Source organism: Ahaetulla prasina, chromosome 4, assembly GCF_028640845.1.
Source record: "Ahaetulla prasina isolate Xishuangbanna chromosome 4, ASM2864084v1, whole genome shotgun sequence".
Taxonomy (NCBI): domain Eukaryota; kingdom Metazoa; phylum Chordata; class Lepidosauria; order Squamata; family Colubridae; genus Ahaetulla; species Ahaetulla prasina.
The window spans coordinates 73,525,484-73,538,083 of record NC_080542.1 but is presented as its reverse complement, the minus strand read 5'-3'; the positions used below and the strand labels follow the sequence as shown (position 1 = coordinate 73,538,083).

General features: G+C 43.9%; 1 protein-coding gene across 11 annotated transcripts in view; it reads left to right on the top strand.

Moving 5' to 3' along the window:
• The window catches only part of BBS9 (Bardet-Biedl syndrome 9), a 531,293-nt gene extending 518,941 nt beyond the window's left edge, over positions 1-12,352 (top strand). For 9 of the 11 annotated variants that reach the window (XR_009155158.1, XR_009155160.1, XR_009155159.1 and 6 more), the window contains one exon: positions 11,634-12,352. Coding sequence is in view for 5 of the 11 variants with exons in the window: in XM_058183859.1 (XP_058039842.1) it covers positions 11,634-11,705 (72 nt within the window). In the remaining 6 variants the exon portion in view is untranslated. Of the gene's footprint in view, positions 1-3,628; positions 3,681-11,633 lie in introns of all 11 variants that reach the window. The other 2 variants (XM_058183854.1, XR_009155161.1) reach the window with 2 other exon arrangements.
• Positions 12,353-12,600: the final 248 nt, after the last annotated feature.

Sequence of the window (12,600 nt, the reverse complement as noted above, 5' to 3'; positions counted from 1 at the left end):
GGTAGCACTTCATTTATTAATTGCATAAACACTGCGGGGGCTCCTTGTAACCCAAAGTGGAGCACCTTGAACTGGTAGCACCTGAGGTGAGTGTTAAATGCCATTTTCCACTCGTCCCCCTCCTTAATTCTGACACAGTAGTAAGCCTCCCTTAAGTCCAGCTTTGAAAAAAATTCCCTTTAGCGAGGTGTGGTAGCATATATTTCATAAGGGGGAGGGGGTACATGATCCGTAACATGATTACGGAAACCTGGTTGGGCCCAGAGGGGGGGGTCCCTCTTGTTGAGATGTGCCCTCCAGGTTTCTGAGCATTTCATCAGCCGAGGGTCCAAGGTAGGGGTGGGGGGTGTGGCGATTGTTATTAAGGAGGATCTAGAGCCGAGGGAGACCACTGTTCCTCAGATTGCCGGCTGTGAATCCCTCTATGTGCGGTGGGGCTATAGGAATCAGCTGGGCTTGGTGATCGCGTACCTGGCTCCTTGCTGCGTGACCACAGCCCTGCCTGAGCTGTTGGAGGTACTTGCTACTGTGGCGGTTGAGACCCCCAGACTTATAGTCATGAGGGATTTTAACCTGCCATCAGTCGGCTTGTCATCGACGGCAGCTCGGGAGTTCCTGGCTTCCATGACGGCCTTGGACCTGATTCGAGTAAATGATGGCCCTACGCACATGGGGGGAGGCACGCTGGATCTGATTTATATCTCTGGACAGTGGTTAAATGATCTGGTATTAGATGATTTAGTAACAGAACCAATGTCATGGTCGGATCATTTTCTCCTTCGCCTAGACTTCCGAACCGCCATTCACCACCGCAGGGAGACGGAACCTATACGGTGGTTCCGTCCCAGGCGCCTGATGGACCCCGAGAGGTTCCTGACGGAGCTTGGGCCATTCCCTGAGAAACTGGCCCACGGCACGACTGAGGAACTGGTTGTGGCCTGGGAACAGGCCGCGGCCGGGGCCTTGGACCGTGTCGCGCCTTTGCGGCCTCTGACCCGGCGTAGATCTCGTCCGGCCCCTTGGTTCTCCGAGGGGCTGAGGGAGATGAAACGCCAGAGAAGACGCCTGGAGAGCACCTGGAGGTCCAGTCGCTCCGAAGCTGATCGGACACTAGTTAGGTCCTATTCTAGGACCTACCTAGTGGCAATGAGGGAAGCGAGGCGTTCCTACGCCTCCACCCTCATTGCGTCGGCAGATAACCGCCCGGCCGCCCTGTTTGGGTGACCCGCCTCTCCTACATCAGGAGGTGCGGGATGACCCTTTGCAGGGACGAGCCGAGGAGTTTAGCGGTTATCTATCGATAAAATCGCTCAGCTGAGGGACGGTCTGGACCGAATTTGGGATGATCCAAGCGAGGAGAGGAGGCACGTCTTGTTGAGCCCATTTGGGATGAGTTTGACCCTGTGGCTCCGAGGCGTGGACAGGTTGTTGGGGAGGCTTCACGGCATGACATGTTTACTGGACCCGTGCCCTTCCTGGCTGGTACTGGCCACTCAGGCGGTGACACGAGGCTGGCTCAGAGGATTATCAACGCTTCTTTGTTGGAAGGGTTTTCCTGCCGCCTTGAAAGAGGCGGTGGTGAGACCCTCCTTAAGAAGCCCTCCCTGGACCCAGCTATTTTGGGTAATTATCGTCCAGTCTCCAACCTTCGCTTTGTCGCGAAGGTTGTAGAGAGTGCTGTGGCGCGACAGCTACCCCAATACCTGGATGAAGATGTCTATCTAGACCCGTTCCAGTCCGGCTTCCGACCCGGATACAGCACGGAGACAGCTTTGGTCGCATTGGTGGATGATCTCTGGAGGGCTAGGGACAGGGGTTATTCCTCTGCCCTGGTCCTATTAGACCTCTCAGCGGCGTTCAATACCATCGACCATGGTATCTTGCTGCGCCGGTTGGGGGGATTGGGAGTGGGAGGCACCGTATATCGGTGGTTCTCCTCCTATCTCTCCGACCGGTCGCAGACGGTGTTGACAGGGGGCAGAGGTCGACCGCGAGGTGCCTCACTTGTGGGGTCCCTCAGGGGTCGATTCTCTCGTCCCTGCTGTTCAACATCTACATGAAGCCGTTGGGTGAGATCATCAGTGGTTTCGGGGTGAGATACCAGCAGTACGCTGATGACACCCAGCTGTACTTTTCCACCCCGGGCCACCCCAATGAAGTTGTTGAAGTGCTGTCCCGGTGTTTGGAAGCCGTACGGGTCTGGATGGGGAGAAACAGGCTCAAGCTTAATCCCTCCAAGACGGAGTGGCTGTGGATGCCGGCATCCCGATTCAGTCAGCTGCAGCCGCGGCTGGCTGTCGGAGGCGAGTTATTGGCCCCAAAGGATAGGGTGCGCAACTTAGGTGTCCTCCTGGATGATCGGCTGTCGTTTGAAGATCACTTGACGGCCGTCTCCAGGAGGGCCTTCCACCAGGTTCGCCTGGTTCGGCAGTTGCGCCCCTTCCTTGATCGGGATGCCTTATGCACAGTCACTCATGCGCTCGTTACCTCTCGCTTGGATTACTGTAATGCTCTCTACATGGGGCTCCCCTTGAAGTGCACTCGGAGGCTTCAGTTAGTCCAGAATGCAGCTGCGCGGGTAATAGAGGGAGCTACACGTAGCTCCCATGTAACACCGCTCCTGAGCAGACTGCACTGGCTGCCTGTGGCCTTCCGAGTGCACTTTAAGGTGTTGGTTATGACCCTTAAAGCGCTCCATGGCTTAGGACCTGGGTACTTATGGGACCGCCTGCTGCTACCATACGCCTCCCACCGACCCGTACGCTCCCATAGAGAGGGACTTCTCAGGGTGCCGTCCACCAAACAATGCCGGCCGGCGGCCCCCAGGGGAAGGGCCTTCTCTGTGGGGGCTCCCACACTCTGGAACGAGCTTCCCCCGGGTTTACGTCAAATACCTGATTTTCGGACATTCCGTCGCGAACTGAAGACACATCTTTTTATCCGCGCGGGGCTGGCTTAAATTGGATTTTTTAAATGTGAAATTTTATTAATTTTTAAACGGGGTTTTTAGTTTACGGAAATTTTAATTTCAGGCTAATTTAAATAAGTTTTTAAATGGTATTTTAATCTGTATATTGTATTGTTTTATCTTGCCTGTACACCGCCCTGAGTCCTTCGGGAGAAGGGCAGTATAAAAATCAAATAAATAATAATAATAAAAAAAAATAATCTCCACACTGATTGTATTTAAGATTATAAAATCAACACAAATATGTTTTGAGCCATCTTTTTTTTCTCTAAATAACACTGTAGCTGCGATTTTTGGTCGGGCTGGCTCGATGAAACCCCTTGCTAGGTTTTTCTCAATAAATTTTTTCAGTTCTTCTAGTTCCCTCAGAGACATGCTGTACATCTTGGGTTTAGGGAGTTTAGTGCCAGGTAAAATTTCTATCACACAGTCAGTGGTGCAGTGGGGAGGGAGCTCATCCGAGGCTTTTTCGCTAAAAACTTCAGCCAAATCCTTGTATTTTATGGGTATGCTCTCAGTTGGTGTGGCGTGACCAGGCATGGCTGTTTCTTGGTGCTCTGCACCCTCAGTTTCTTTATGTGGATTCTCAGCAAAAGTCATGTGCATCTGAAATTTTATGATGCCTTGTTTCCAATTAATTTTGGGGTTCCATTTTTTCAGCCATGCAAGGCCCAAGACTAACGGCCATTCCATGCCAGGTGCCATTATAAATGTAAGTATTTCCCCATGGCTTCTGATGTCTATACATAGAGGTTCGGTGGCAAAAGAAGCTGACTCCCACCCTGCTATTGATCCATGTAGTTGGCAGAATACGATGGGGTTTTTCAGCTTTTTTACGTTAAGCCACAACTTCCTTACTAGGGTTGGGCTGATCAAACAGCAGGTGCACCCTGAGTCCACTAAAGCACTATTTATCTCCTTGTCCTGTGTTTGGGATAAATAGTCTTAAGGGGAGGATAAGCAGTTTAACTGGTTTGCTTACCAGTGGTTCATCCTCTGGATTGCTTCCGAACAAGTGTGATTCCTCCTGCTGAGATGCCAGGGTTTCCTCCCCAAGGGGAGGGGGCTGGAAATTCTATGATCTCCCTGCTCCTCAGGGCAGTCTCCTTCCTGCGCTGGCCAGGTTTTGCAAGTTCTCCCCCCCTCCCCCAGCGAGTGGTTCCGGGCAGGTGTCTGCAGCTTGGTTCCCCTCTTTTCCACACTTGAAACAGGCTGAGGATTTCGGAGAAATGCAGTTTGTGGTTTGAGGGGCTCTTGCTTCCGTTGGGGTGGGGATTTTTTCCATACTTGCCCTGCTCAGTACTGGTTTTTGGCCATATTCTCGGCTTCTTCGGCCCACTCATGTAGTGCGCCTCAGGCCATGCAGCCCATCCTTGAAACATCCTTGAGCCCATCCTTGAAACAGCTCACCAAAATATCCTCTGGCCAGGTCACACGACACGTGAGGTCCTGGAATTCTTCAGTATACTCTGCCACTGGCCATCGCCCCTGCTTTCCCACCTTAATTCAATTGTGTGCTTTGCGATCTGCAAGGAGGTCCTCAAACTATCATCACAGGGCCATCATGAAACGGTCGAAATCCCACAGTTCTGGTGCATTGGCGTTATGCAGGGTCACCATCTAACTGGCAGCGGCACCCTCTAGGGCTAGGATCACAACGCGCACTCGGGATCCTTGGGTTTGGAAATCACACCCATACTCTTGCATGTAAGTGAGCACATGTACCATAAAGAATTCTAACTGTTGTGGATCCCCATCAAACTTCACCATAAGGGAGAGAGTTTCTTTTTCCAGTTGCGGGACTTGGGGTTGGTTGGGAATGGGCACCGGTGTGCGTGCTGCCTTGAGGGGAGTGTTTGCTGGATCTTCTCCCATTGCTGCTGTGCCATCTGCTTGATAGGTGAGCTGCAGAAGGGGGGGTGCCTCCCCTGGCATCATTCACGACTCTGCCCTTTCAGCGCTCCCCTTGGATGTTGAGATTTTTCAAAGTTTCCATCACCAATTGGGTTATATGCCTCTTCAGACAATCCTTCCTCAGTGGTGCTTCGGTTAGTTCCCCCTGGCCAGCGAGGCCTTCTAATTCCAGTTTCCACATTGGTTTTCAGTTACCATGGCTGAAGGTGACTCCTCTGGTTCTCTCATCCCAGCTATCTTTCTTCCCGATGCCAATTGACCAGCGGGTCAATTGGGATTCTCCAGGATTACCTCATCCTCTCTGATGGGGTGTACGAAACAGGCATTCAGCTTGGTGGTGGTTGATGTCTGCATTTGGCTTCTCCCTGTTCCCTGCTTCGTTCGGACATGGTTTGCAAGGTCCCCTCAGTAGAGTGAAGGTTGCTTCTCTGGGTCGACCATTTTGCAGATGTTGCTTTCTGTAAGGATTGCTTCTCCTTCCAATTTAAGAAAGTAAAAACTCTTGAAACGTAGCATTTCAAAAGGAACCTTTTATTAAGCAGAAGTGACAGCAATGGATTCAAAGCAATGTCTGAATACCCTTAGGCAAGACAAGTAGGATTAAAGCAGTAGAGACCCCTCCCTTAAATCAGAATGCAGATTTTAGCCAATACACAAGTGTGAAGATGTTTTCTTTACCAGCTGCCCTGAGAACCAGATAAACATGAATTTATTTATTTATTTATTTATTTATTTTGTCACAACAGTATATATAAGCATAAGCATGAAAGTAACTATATAATATATAAGCATATATATAAGCATAAGCATGCAATAACTATATTAATTGGATATAATGAAAGAAAACAATAGGACAGGAACGGTAGGCACGTTTGTGCTTTTATGCACGCCCCTTACGGACTTCTTAGGAATGGGGTGAGGTCAATAGTAGACAGTTTTTGGTTAAAGCTTTGGGGATTTTGAGAAGAGACCACAGAGTCAGGTGGTGTGTTCCAAGCATTAACAACTCTGTTACAGAAATCATATTTTCTGCAATCAAGATTGAAGCGGTTAACATTAAGTTTAAATCTATTGTTTGCTCTTGTATTGTTGTGATTGAAGCTGAAGTAGTCTTTAACAGGAAGGACATTGCAATAGATGATTCTATGAGTTAAACACAGGTCCTGTCGAAGGCGGCGGAGTTCTAAATTTTCTAAACCCAAGATTTCAAGACTGGTGGCATAAGGTATTTTGTTGTATTCAGAGTGGAGAACTCTTCTTGTAAATATTTCTGGACACGTTCAATTGTATTGATGTCTGAAATGCGGTATGGGTTCCAGACAGGCGAGCTGCATTCAAGAATTGGTCTAGAAAATGTTTTATAAATATTTTATAAGTAAGTAGTGTAGTGTTTCTGGAGAAGAAGCTACGTAAGATTAGGTTTACAACTCTTAAAGCTTTTTTTGCGATGTAGTTGCAGTGGGCTTTGGCACTTAGATCATTGGATATGAAAACTCCAAGGTCTTTGACAGGGTGGGGGTCATCTGTAAGGTAATCTCCATCGAGTTTGTATTTAGTGTTTAGATTCTTTTTTCCAATATGTAAGACAGAGCATTTGCTGGTTGAGAGTCAAGGTCTTTTTGAAGGGTAGCTATATTGTTGGTAGTGTTAAATAGTTTGACATCATCAGCGAAGAGAACACAATTACTTATAATATGGTCACAGAGATCATTAATGTATAATATGAAGAGTATTGGTCCAAGAACCTTTGGGAACGCCGCTATTGACAGGAACAGGATTTGATAGGGCACTGCCTATTTTGACCACTTGTTGTCTGTTTGACAGGAACGCTGTTATCCAATTGTGGAGGGGTCCGGAGATGCCGTAGGATTTTAGTTTTAGGAGAAGTTTGTTATGTACCACTGAGTCAAAAGCTTTACAGAAGTCTATGTAAATTGCATCTATTGTTTTGCCTTGATCAAGATTTATAGTCCATATGTTTTTGCAGTGAAGAAGTTGTAAGTTACATGATAATTTTTTTCTGAAACCAGATTGTTTATTAGAGAGTAGATTGTTTGTTTCTAGGTAGAGGATAATGGATTGGTTGATGATAGATTCCATAACTTTACAGGTGACACAGCATAGAGAGATTGGTCTGTAATTTTCAACTAAGCTGGGGTCTCCTTTTTTGAAGACTGGGATGACCGTGGCTAGTGACCAAAGTTTGGGAAGGGAATTGGTTGTGAAGGCTTTCCCAAAGATTATGTTTAGGGGTTCTGCTATATTAGTGGAAAGCTTTTTTAAGAAGTATGCACATAGTCCATCAGGTCCTATAGATAGGAATGGTTTCAGTTTGCGAAGAGCTTTTTCAACATTTTCTTCAGTGAAATTTATATGTGTTAGGTCATTGTTGGTGCAGTTGGGGAATGTCGGGTATGAGCCATTACTGTTAACAAAGACTGAGCCGAAGAATGTGTTAAAGAGGTTTGCTTTAATTGTTTCATCATTCTTTTCTTTGCTGTTAGATTCTTTTAGAGGTGGGATAAATCTCGAGTCATTAAGTTTGTTGTTCGCAAAATTATAAAACGCACAATTGGAATTTGTGCACAGAAGGTCTTCTTGCTTGGTGTGGTAATTGGTGCATTCAATTTTTATTTGGTTGCTTATATCTCTGTATCAGTTTTTGAAATTTGCTACATGTCCCTTTTTGTTTTTTCTCCAAAGGGATTTTTTTTTGGATTGAAGCATTTTTATTGATATGGGTAATTTGTTTTTCTTGATTTTTGTGGTAGTTTGTGGTACGTAGAGTTTAATGACTCTACTGATTTCAAGTAGGAAAACTCTGTATTGGTCTTCAGCAGTGATACAGGATGAGAATAGATTTTGCCAGTCAAGAAATGAGGGGTAGGTATTTATAAGGTCATAGCTGGCTTTTTTGAAATTGTAGTTTGGAATATTATTAATATGACGATTTTTGTAAGGGCGTATATTGAGACAAAAGTCTATCATGCTGTGGTCACTGTTGGAAAAGGGTTCTTTTATTTGTAGTCCATAAATTGAGTTTGGGTTGTTGCAGAAGATGAGGTCAAGGCAGTTGTTGATTGTTGTATTGTTAGTTACTAGTTGTTCAAGACCTAGATTTGTGACAGCATTGTATAGGGTAGTATGGATGGGTTCAGTTGTACATTCGTTTGTTATCCAGTTAATATGAGGTAGATTGAGGTCACCCAGGAAGATGAGAGGATATGGGCAAGAGGTAGCCCAAGTTAGTAGTGAGGTTAACATGTTCGCATGTGTGATGTCGTAGTCAGGGGCTCTGTAGCATAGTAGGAATCGAAGTGTGGTGTTAAGGGACAGGTCGCATACAATAGTTTCAGGGATAGCAAGTTTATGTGCAACTTGAATATTTTTTAGATTCAGTGACCTTTTATGAAAGATAGCTACTTCACCTCCTCTGCGGATTTCACGATCTGATCTAAAAACATGGTACTCTTTGTCGGAAATAATGGAATCAGGGATGGATGAGTTCAGCCATGTTTCGCATTCAAATATAATATCAAATGTACCATTGTTTAACATGAGTATAAATTCAGGCAATTTGTTTACAATGCTTCTTGCATTTATCAATTTGCATTTAAGATCTGCAGTGTTAGGTGAAGAGGAAATAAGGTGCGTGCGTACCTAGTTATTGATGATAGTTGGTTGGAGGTTCTGATCCACAGATGGTTGGAGATTCTGTTCAACGTGCAGTTGGAGGTTGGTAGGTTGAACTACAATTGGTTGAGCAGTGGATGGTTGAACAATGGATGTTTGGGGGTTCTGTAAGAAGGATGGATGGATGTTAGTTGGTTGAGTGACGGTTGGCTGAGCGACAGCTGGTTGAGGGTTTTGTACGATGGATGATTGGAAGTTCGGTGCGACGGATGATTGGATGCTTTGATTGATGGGGGGTTGGATGTTGGCCAATTGACTGTAGGTTTTTCTTTTTATGCAGTCAGCACGGTAGTCAATGTAAAGGTTGGTTTCTCCTTCGTCTTGCCTTCGTTTGAGTTCTGTGAGAAGTTCACGGGAGCGAATCCGTTGCAGAAATGATAAATCAGGTCTTGCTCTAAGTTTGTTGAGGCTGAGGTTTGTTTTGGTGATTTTGTTTATGGCATAAATGAACTTTCGTTTGCTGATCTCATTTATGCAGATGACTCTACAGAATTTAGGTGCCACTGAGCCATCACTGTTTTTGTATTCAGGACCATCTCTGGAGACTTCAGTTAGGGGAGAGGGTGGGTGAAATGTAATTTTTAATGATGTTTTTAACTTTAATTCACGTCATTATTCTTTAGTCTCCATTATCCTTTAAATTGAAACAGCTCACATGGTTGTCATAAACATTAAGGAGATCTCAGGGCACTTTGGCATCAGGATCTAGGTTGTAAAATATCTGTTGACACAGGCAATGCTAGTAAATCAAATCCAAGTCTCCCCCTTCTCCCAACTGAATGGCAGTATCACTTTTAGGGATCTACAGAATTACATGAGCTACAGAATTACATGAAACCAAAGACAAAAACCTCCTAGAATGTGTATGGCTCAACATAAAAGAAAAAAAGGATGACATGGTTATAGGTGTATAATACAGGCCACCCAACCAAGCAGAAAAAATAGATATTCTTTTTGCCAATCAATTAACAAACGTATGTAGGAAACACACTACAATGTTAATGGGGGACTTCAATTATTGTGATATCAATTGGAAAACTAATTCTGCACCAAGTGAAAAATCAGATAGGTTCCTAACCAACCTAGCTGACAACTTTGTTGTCCAAAAGGTAGAGGAGGGAACTAGAAGGGCAGCCATACTGGACTTAATATTTACAAAAACAGAAGAAGTGATAGAGCGAATTGAAACTGCAGGAACCTTGGGTGAGAGTGACCATGTCATACTAGAATTCAACATAACACAAACACAACCAATAGAACATAATGATACCAGAATCTTAGATTTTAAAAGAACTGATTTTAACAAACTCAGGGAGAACTTGGGAAAGATTCCTTGGATGAAAATCCTAAAGGGGAAAACAACTCAGGATTCTTGGGAAACTGAAAAATATGCCAGACCACCACAATACTCCTGAGAAAGAAAAACAAGAAATGAAAGAAGAAACCAGCATGGCTACACAAAGATCTCTCTGACAACTTGAAAGACAAAAAGGACAAGTACAAAAAAATGGAAAGAGGGACACATATCTAAGATAGGATATCAGCAAATAGCCAGAATCTGCAAAGATGAAGTCAAGAAAGCAAAGGCTCAGAATGAACAAAGATTTGCAAGAAAAGTCAAAGATAACAAAAAAAAGTTTCTTCCAACGTATAAATAACAAGAAAAAATCAAGGAAACAGTTGGTCCACTAAAGAGAGAAGACAGCAAGGAATAACAGCAACAAAGAAGAAGCAGAGCTGCTTAACTCATTCTTTGCATCGGTCTTCACGCAAAAAGATGCTATAGCCCAGTAATGGCTAACCATTGTGTTCCAGGAGGAGGAGTGGGAGGGTCATGCGTGCATGTGCCTACAGCCATTATTCTATAAGCCCCGCCCCCGTGCATGCGCACGCAATCCTCCACTCCTCCCCTACTCTCCTCCGCTCCTGGCACATGATGTCCCAATAGGCCTGTTTTTCTCTCTCATCTGGCTCCAGAGCCTCTCTGAGTCTGGGGAAGGTGAAAACGGCTTCCCCCCCGCCAAAGACCTTCCGGAGGCCAAAAATGGCCCATTTCCCAACTTCTGGTTGGACAGGAGTGACTTTTTTGCTGTCTCCAATCTCCAGCGACTCCTAGAGAGGCTCCGGAGGCTGGGGATAGCAAAAAAATCACTTCCTGTCCAACTGGAAGTTGAGAAATGGGCCGTTTCTAGGCTTCGGAGGGCCTGGGGTGGTGGGGAAGGCCATTTTCGCCTTCCCCAGATTCATAGAGAGGCTCTGGAGCTAGGTGAGAGAGAAAAACAGGCCTTTCCAACACCCCTTAGGCCTTCCGGAGGCAGGAAACAGCCTGTTTCCCTACTTCTGGTGGGCCCAGAAGGCCTGGAAATCAGTTGGCGTGCTGGAGCTGAGCTCACATGCCCACTGATATGGTTATGTGTGCTACCTGTGGCACATGTGCCATAGGTTTGCTACCACGGCTCTAGACCCCTTAATTTTTTTTCTAGGAGTCTGATTAATTTACATTTACCTTTTTCCTTTTGTTTACATGGTGAACACAGTTAAAATGAGTTAATGAAGATATTGCTGTTGTTGTTAGTTGCAAAGTCATGTCTGACCCATCACAACCTCATGGACAACATTTCTCCAGGCCTTTCTGTCCTCTCCCATCTTCTGGAGTCCATTTAAGCTCATGCCTACTGCTTCAGTGACTCCGTCCAGTCACCTCATTCTCTGTCGTCCCATTCTTCTTTGATGATATAGTTGTCTGAAAAAAACCTTTCTCTGATTATTGTCTTGCAGTAATTTAAAGCATTAGCTATAAAAGAGTAATATTTGGGCCTCCTGAAACAAACCTCATTTTTCATCATCTTGTAACTATTAAAAATGGAGGCAAGAAACTGAAATACAGATGTGTGAATTAACTCTCTAATTTACAGAATAGAAGTTGACCAGGAAATTAAATTGCAACTTTGTAATTATGTTGCATGCATTCAGACAAATTGTAGTTTGCAATGTATTAGCAACAAGGCTGCGTGGTATAACCATATTTATTTTTTATGTCCTTTCTGTTTCTCTGCAGATTTGCCACAGGATGAATTACAGGAAGCAGAAACACCATGAAAAGTGCAAGAAGACCCTCAGGAGAATTTAAAAAATCTGCAATTACAATCTGAAAGTACTATTTTACTTTCCAGTACTGAATACAGTAAGCTTCGAGAAGTAGGCCCCTCTATTAAAGAAAAATACTTCCCTTTTTAGTTACTGATTTCAGAGATATTTTCTCAAGTGACATTGTAGAAGAAAGTATTCTGTTACTGGTAATGCAATTATAAACACTAAATAGAAATCTGTGTTGATCAAAGACTTAATATATTGAAATATTAACATATTGAACTATGAAAGTATCCTGCGCTTTAAATTTCCTTTTTTCCTTTCTCATTTGTAACATATTGGTAGATTTTGATAAAGAATTACAATTTTGTCATTAGATGATCATTATGTTTACTATTTTAAATACACAATAATTCATTAGATTTATTTGGATTTCACTTTTGATTTATAAATTTGATGTTGAGTCATATTGTGTAAGTTTATGTTTTTGTGCAGAAGAGGTTTGTGAAGTCTCAGTCCTTGGTCTATTCTGGATGTTTTATTCACTTTACCTAAAGTCTTTTTATCTAAAAATAAAACTATTTTTAATGAGAATTCCTTTGTGCTCAGCTCTGAAGTCTTGTTGAATAATTTCAAAGAGAGGATTTTATCTTAGCTATGTAAACTAATCACACAATTTAATAAATAAAGCTGTAAATTCTTTTCTGAGATCATTTCTTAAATTTTGATATAAAATGGGCGGTTTATCCAGTCTTGATGGGATTATCCAGATTTTGACTATAAAATGTTAGTAAATAATAATGTATATCAGAAAAACATCACACAAAAAGACTAATGAAGTCAAGATGGAAATAGAGTTAATTCAGAAACATGTACTATTGTCTGAAAATAATAAAATAATTTAGAGCTCCCTGGCTCCAATTCTACATGCTCCA